The following is an 8,211-nucleotide window of genomic DNA, read 5'->3' on the forward strand; positions in this document are numbered from 1 at the left end:
TTTATGGTATATTGAAAACGCAAAGAGTAGTGACAGGGCTGCATTTTAACAAAGGCCGGAAAAATAACATACGCAAATATGCAAATGCTGGCGCAAATGCTTGGTAAATGCATTGCATTGGTGTGGTACATTCAATGTAAATACTTAAAATATTCCAGCTTCAATACAAGTTCAGCTCAGTCGACAGCATTTTGGCATAATGTTGATTACCATTTCAACTCGTCCCTCCTTTTAAAAAAAACAAAAATGTTGGTTACAGTGAGGTATAAATATATGTATAAACATTTATTAATTGAAACAAGTATCAGACATGCAAAAGATGCATGCAAAATAGCTACCTGAGCTCCTGAAATAATAGCATATAAGGAATCAGGGTCAGAAATTAAGGGGGGGTTTGAGGCAAAAATGCCCCTGAAATTCAAAATGTGGGGGCAAAAACTGCCCTCAAAATAAATTCTGTTTTTTATTTGTAACATCTGATATAGTTCTAAATATTCTGAGTAGTTGTACATATTATGGTAAGGAATTTTTTTATCCCCTTTTCTCCCAATTTGGAATGCCCAATTCCCATTACTTAGTAGGTCCTCGTGGTGGCACCTCAATCCGGGTGGCGGAGGACAAGTGTCAGTTGCCTCCACTTCTGAACCAGTCAATAAACGCATCTTATCACGTGGCTTGTTGTGCATGACACCGCGGAGACTCACAGCATGTGGAGGCTCATGCTACTCTCCGCGAACCACGCACAATTTACCACGCGCCCCACTGAGAGCGAGAACTACTAATCGCGACCATGAGGAGGTTACCCCATATGACTCTACCTTCCCTAGCAACCAGGCCAATTTGGTTGCTTAGGAGACCTGGCTGGAGTCACTCAGCACGCCCTGGATTCGAACTCGTGACTCCAGGGGTGATAGTCAGCATCAGTACTCTCTGAGCTACCCAGGCACCCGAGCTGAATTTGATTGAATTCTTAGGGTACGACGTAATAAACTCAATATTGAGAATTTGTATTAATGAATTGTTTAAAATTGCCATATTTGAAATAAATGGATAAGACATGTTTTGTTTTAAATGGTCAGAAAAAAATATGCCCTCATAAGGTGAAAAATTGGTCCTGAAAATCAAATCCAGGGGTAAAGTATTGCCCTTTAATGTAAAAGTTGATTTCTGACACTAAGGAATTTACTGAAGTATTAACTACTTTTCAGAAGTTACTGTAATCCAAGTTCTCCATGTTTTAGAGACTGTTAACATTTCTCTGTGCTTTAGCCAGTTTAGGATGTTACCTCGAGTGTAGTACGTTTTTTATGGTATGTTTTCATTAAAATCATTTAATTATTGTCATGGTGCATCCTTTCCGTCTCGTAAACTTTATCATTGACAAAAAAGAAATACATTTTCGTCAGTAATTTCGTAGGCGAGATGAATGCTGGCTGATCTCTGTAGCGCCCCTTGTGGCAGTGCTGAGAATGCAACACGCACTTGCGTTGCATGATGAATTGTGGTCTGACACATTCCTGAACACAGCAATGCATAAAACTGAGCTTGCATAGCTACAGTAGAAGCATTTGCTTTCACATATATAAGAAGAGTACATTAAGGTCTTTTTAAAGAAAATAAAAGAAACTTACAAAGCGCACTTGGTCATGCTTATGACAGTAAACCTCGAAAACCTATTAGGCGTTGTTTGAAATTGATATATATATGGTAGTTGGATGCACAACAGAACAAAAGCTGCACATTTGCCAGTTCTTCTCCCTTACCATCCTCCTTTTCCCTTCTCACTGGAAGATAAAGGCTCCATATCAGTGTATTCTCTCAGTCCTGAATGCTTAATGATATGCCCAACTGACAGTGTAATGCTAAACTCACCTGAAAGCATGTGAACCCCCCTTTCACTTGCCATTAACCCTTCTACTGCGTTAGCTCCTTCCCCCACTTAATTAACACCTTGCAGTGCTGAAGCTGGTTAACAGATTTAACTTTAACACCTCTGAAGGAGCCGAAAAGTAGGATTTAATCAGATTTTCTCAGGGTGTTGCTTGAAGCTCCTACCTGGAACACCAGCCGCTATCACCTTGATCCGAGGCATATGGGGTACCACATCCTGTACGCCTCTGGGGGTTTCCTGATTTCCTCTTTTTGTATGTGGCTGATAAATGAGTTTTTGGCACACAATATTTTTGTGGTGCTTTGAAGGTTTTTGGTTAAACTTTTGCCTTTCCTATATTTTAAATGGTCTTGCAGTGTGACATATAACATTTTAAAAAGTACAGATGTTCCATAGAGTGTCTCGAATAATATGATTAATATGAAACACAGTATGCCATACGTTGCCCAATACAAATGTAATTTTATAATCGACCATGTTTACATGCACTTAAGAAAACAATTTATTCCACGGTTTTTGCAGAAAGCGCCATTCTGAAATGTCATGTAATCCAGAACGCTATTTTCCTTACGCTGCTTAAGGGATCAAAAGAACGTGGTTTAACACACACAGGTTTCTGCTAGAGAACGCAGCTTATGTGGCCATGTAAACGCATTAGCGGCGTTCTTACAGGTTTTTGAGGAGTGCGCATGTGCGTGAACAGACCGTATAACAAACGTCATATGGTGGAGCCCAACAACAAGTCAACACAGTGGAAAGAATTAAACATTTCTGGGAGTACAGTGGGAAAAGCACATGTCAACTATACCCATTTATAAACACCAATGTAAAATATCGACTGTCCCTCACGTTTGCGTATATGTGCTCAAGAGCATTGGGCGAATCCCAGAGTATGACGTAAGAGGGAAGCCCCACTATTGCAGCGCAATTCCGCTGCAGGTCACGCTGGAAACTTAAGAAAAACACATCAGCAACAACTCTTTAAAGTAAGGAGTACACTGCTTATACAGTGCATGTAAATAGGAACGGCACTTTCTCGCAATAAGCTGTTTTCTGGTGTCCATGTAAATATAGTCAGTTTCTGTCATTCACTAATGAAATCTTTCCTAACTTTTAGATCAGACCACGGCCTCTCTGAGCTCTCTGACGGAAGAAGAGCAGAACAAACAGGTTTTGGAGCTCTCCAAGGAGCTGACCAGGAGAGTGGGATGTGTGCAGGACTCAACCCTGGAGGCAGGGTAAGTCCTGATGTAGAATACCTGTAAGAAGTCAATGAAACGATAAAATCATGTTGGAGCAGTAGCCTTGTGAAGGTGCGCCGAAACATGATGGAGTGCCGTCACGAGATGACTTAGAACTAATAATAAAGAAAAGCAGCTAATAAGTGCCCAGCATAGATGGGAACTCCTTCAATACTGCTTAAAAAGCATCCCAGGGTGATACCTCAAGAAGTTGGTTGAGAAAATGCCAAGAGTACATTTCTGAAAAATCTAGGCAAACGGTGGCTACTTTGAAGATGCTAAAATATAACACAGTTTTGATTAGATAGATTTTTTAGTCACAACATAATTCCCATAGTTCCATTTATGTTATTCCATAGTTTTGATGACTTTACTATTATTCTAAAATGTGAAAAATAATAATAAAAAAATAAAGAATAAGTAACTGACCTTAAACTTTTGACCGGTAGTGCATAAATATATTAGAGCTGTCGATTTAACGTATTAATTTAGTGTGATTAATTCTATAAAAAATTATGTGTTCAAAAAATTAGCGCAATTAAACGCATATGTAAATTCCGTAATAAAAGTACAAATATTCCTACCATACTAGCAATTCCAGCTTGAAATACATCTGTTTTTACGAGCTGCGTCAATAGGTGGGAGCGAACCTCAACCTCATAAGCAGTACAGCCACAGAATGAGCACCGCTCACTGAGGAAGCACAACAAATTACAGGAATCTTGAGATGTGATTTTCAAAGTTTCCACTACTTTTAACTTGACACAGCGTCCTAAAAATGTGGCGTTTATGACACTGAATACCAGTGAGATGCTTCAAACTTGTCCGTCTGAGCCACATGTACATAGAGCGACAATTAAAAATAGTGCAGACAGAACGCAAGAATGCATACTGTGAGAACTGCACACATTGACGAACTCAATGCAAAACAGATTGCTGTCAACTGTAGGCTTGTTCAATGATATGAGAATAAAATATATTGAGTTCTTAATCTTAAACCTCTTTTTGTATTGTCTAATCAAACTGTGGTACTGGAGTGCCCTCAGGTGTTACACAGCATGATCCAGGATATTTACATAAAAAAATACAAATATACATTTTATTCAAATGTTTTCCATGTTTTATTTCTAATGTATGATTACAATTGTAATATATCTAAGATTGCCCTCCTTTTTCGTTTTTTACATCGGCAGTGCAGGATGTGAATAGGTCACGTTCTCGTTGTGCACGGCTGCGCTGATGTCTCTGTGCGCACAATATTATTCCCATGCAGAAAACAGAACCGCAAAAACGGATGCGATTGACGCAAGATATCATTCCGTTTATTTTACACATTCTCAGACTTCCTTAACCCTTGTGCTTCAATAAAAAAAAAAAGCTACTCAGTGGTCCTTATAGGACACAAATGTCCACGTCAGAAAATTGCCATAAAAATATGATATATTAATATTACTTTCCACTTTCACTGACTTCGATTTTTTAACCAACATCAGTCCTGATCATAACTACCAAATATTCATTAATTTTCAGGATTTTAACCCTTAAATGCCAGTTTGTTTACATATGCCACTGTTGTTTTTTACACACACACAAATTTCTCAATACATTTTCACACATATACAAAACACACTCTGACATCCATACCAACACACACACACAATTTTAGCTGCATCATTTATTCAGTTGGCCTGCAGTGCTCTATAATACAGCAAACAGAAAATAGGGGAAAAGCTTGTATTTGCTCCATAGGCTAAACATGAGGAAAATGGCGCCATCTGGTGGAAAATATAAAATTGTATTCCAGGCTCTGGAATGAAAGCATAATATCATAGAATTCATGATTTTATGCTTTAATGGCACTGGGATCAAATATTGCAGTTTTAATGGGTTTCAATGGGGACATTTTTGTCCTGAAGGTCCTGAGTGGAACTATTTTGTGTACACAGTGTATTATAGATGTATTATAAGAACTGAGGTTGAAATATCAAAATTCCCCCAAAAATACACACCTTTGGCTAAATGTATTCTGTTGGCATTAAAACAGCCAAAATGGTTGAAAAAACAAAAATGAAAAAGACAAAAATGTCCCGAAGGTCACACAAGGGTTAAAGTCTATCATCTTAAATAGTGCTTTTGACTCAAAGACACTGGGTTGTCTTTGGTTGTATTTTGTTTTTGATTTCACTAGAATTTTGCTCGGATGAGGGACAGAGCATCTGACAGCTGTGCGCAAGGCAGCGCTATGTGACGAACATTGCCGCTATGTCACCTATGGCCGAGTCCGCCTATGAATAGAGGGAAGGAAAATACTTAGTTTGACAAGTTTTAAAGTTAACGACTGCTAAGGGCATGATCCAGAGTAAAATGAACCTCAGATCGCTTACTGCAGCTGCTGTTTCCATAGATCACATGCACATTATCACATATTTTTAAGGGTGATGCTAGCTGCTTAATTTTATATATAGTAGTTTGTTTGAACTGGACTGCAAAACTTCTAAATGTTAATATTGTATGTTTGATTTTAGAAACACACTCTTGCTGATTGTGTAAACTACAGGAATATTGATATGAATCAAATATGGCATTGTTTATATTGCTCACAATCCTTAAGACTACACTAAAATATATATATCTGCCGAATGCTGAAAAAATATTTGAGTGAACATTGGTGGTGACTAGGTGGTACTTGAATGTTCTGATTTGATCGAAGGTGGTACTTGGCCTAAAATGTTTGAGAAGCACTGGTCTAATCAATGCTTTATTAAAGTAACATTGCTGAAGTGTTGGAGTGACAATTAAATTGCAAAAGTCAGAAGTGCTAACCCTACATAGTCAGGCAGTAATGTGGTATATCAAAGTATCATCCGGCTTGTGACATTTCGCAATCAATTGCCCACCCCCATAATTTCCTGTCCACGTTCTCTTTCTTTTCTATGAGTAAAATGAGCAAAAAAGCCCCCCCAAAATTATTTCTGCTTGTCTAATTGTGTGCCTGTCTTACACTACACAGGGAAGGTTCTCCTGCGCTTCTCACTGGGAAGGTTAACCAGCTCGAGCTCATTCTCAGACAGCTCCAGTATGACTTAAGGAAGGTAAGAGCATCTAACATAATAACAGGCCTTTAACTGCCAAACATAATGCTTAAACAAATCCTTCAGGCAAGTTATTTGGAATTACATGCTTTGTTATTTGTCTCCAAAGGAGCAACAAGACAAAGCTATGCTCCAGGAACAAGTTCAGCATCTCCGACAAGACAACCTTCGACTGCATGAAGAGAGCCAGACCGCGGCAGCTCAGCTGAGAAGATTTACTGAATTGTTTCTCAACACAATGGACCAGAAACCTTGAGTCGAAGTAGTCCATAACTTCCCCTCTCTTGCTCAGCGACGACATAACCCAAGGAGAATCAAAGATGTTCGAGAGAAACATTTTCAGCATTTGAATGTGAACGTGCGCCGAGCTAATATGCTAACACGCTAAAAGTTTTACGATTAGTTGGCGGCGGAATAAGAGTATGTGAATGAGAAAAGGGAGAGTTTGAAAATTAAATACGATAGAATCAAGATGTGATATCTAAGGGCAGGAAGGGAACATTTTTACCAGTCGAAGAGTACGAACACGTTGCGATCGTGGAAGTTAATGCAATAGGCCGTGATTTCCTTCTAAAATCTTTAGCTCCTTGGGCTCAACATCTTCAAGCTAGCATTGATCATTTGTCGAAAGATGCGACTTACCTTAATGTCCAAAGCTCCCCGAGACTCTGTGTACTGTAGACCTGTTTTAAAATATGTTTTGTAAGTAACCCGTTGATGCATACAAAAAATGTTGTAGCAATAATTTTGCTGATTTAATCACAGAATTGTTCCATAAGATTAGCACTGAGTGTGATTTGGTTGTATTCGAAAACTTTTATGTAAAAAAAAAAAAAAAAAAAGCAAATCCTGTGTGTGCCTGATGTTACTGGTGGTAAATAGATTGTCCTTTGGTTCTTTTTGTTTATCCATATTACTCTTCCTCATGAAAAACTCATGCCCATAAGTCTTATCCGTTAGGCTGCTTACTGGCTTTGTTTTTGCGTAAACAAAAGAAAGAAAAACTCACATGGTTGCACCAAAATACGCAAACTAGCACCTGTAAACCACCTAATATAAAAGCCAAATTCTGCTTGTTGATGTAAAGTACCTCAGAAAAGTGTCTTGTACTTTAGCCCTCTTATTTAAGCTTATTTAACCTAAGATTGTTATTTTAACGAGTAATTTCCTTTCCTGCACTAAAACGAGTAATGGCTCCATGTGGCAGTACTTCGTATACTTGTGTACCATGTCGGCAGTACCGTGCGTAGCTTGGCTGAGAAATAACTGTAAACATATAATCGGGAGGGACAAATGTTTGGATGCTGCTTTAGGACTGGATGTTGTTTTTTTTTTATGGCCTTTGAAAGATGTTTTTATTTCTTTGTAAATCTGTTTCATGGAGGTTAGGATGGAAAGCTTACCTTTGTAAAATAAAGTTTAGGATGTCAATAAAGTAAGCCTTGTGTCCTTTTAATATGGATTGACTGGATTTCTTTGGCATGTTGCACTGCACTTTGGAATATAGTGGGTTAGGGGACATCTGAAAGGAGAGTCGATTTTGGAAGATCCCTTGAACTTGCCTCACATCTTCTGCTTTTAAAAGCCAGTGATTGTTAGCGGCTTGTATTATTGATCAGGCACTTTGGAAGCTTGAGGAGCACCTGGGCATGACCAAGTGCAGCCGTCGCTGGAGCTCTCCACAAACATCTGTTGCACAAAGCACAACCAGGAACCAACCTAGCTGGCACACTTTACGGTATGTTTGACATTATTTAAATCCAGCACTGTAGTGTTGTTTTTGATTGATTAAGAGAGGTAGAAAGCCAAGAAGATGGATGAACTGAAGCACAGGGAACTGAAATGTGCAACAGTCAATGACCCATTTCAGGAGCTTGCGTTATTTTTGAAAACTCTGAGAGAAATCAATACATTTCTCCTTTCGCTGCCTGTGATTGAGCAGAAGAGAAATGGCAGCATTGTCCTACATCTGTGCAGAACCAACAGA

At 38.7% G+C, this 8,211-nt stretch overlaps 1 protein-coding gene across 2 annotated transcripts in view; it reads left to right on the forward strand.

The window, feature by feature from the left end:
* The window catches only part of LOC127427819 (signal-induced proliferation-associated 1-like protein 2), a 112,940-nt gene extending 105,272 nt beyond the window's left edge, over window positions 1-7,668 (forward strand). For both annotated transcript variants that reach the window (XM_051675626.1, XM_051675625.1), the window contains 3 exons: window positions 3,009-3,129; window positions 6,143-6,224; window positions 6,334-7,668. In XM_051675626.1, the coding sequence (XP_051531586.1) occupies window positions 3,009-3,129; window positions 6,143-6,224; window positions 6,334-6,480 (350 nt within the window). In that variant the 3' untranslated portion in view covers window positions 6,481-7,668. The remainder of the gene's footprint in view (window positions 1-3,008; window positions 3,130-6,142; window positions 6,225-6,333) is intronic.
* The last annotated feature ends 543 nt before the right edge of the window (window positions 7,669-8,211 follow it).

This window comes from Myxocyprinus asiaticus, chromosome 37, assembly GCF_019703515.2.
Source record: "Myxocyprinus asiaticus isolate MX2 ecotype Aquarium Trade chromosome 37, UBuf_Myxa_2, whole genome shotgun sequence".
NCBI classification, from domain to species: domain Eukaryota; kingdom Metazoa; phylum Chordata; class Actinopteri; order Cypriniformes; family Catostomidae; genus Myxocyprinus; species Myxocyprinus asiaticus.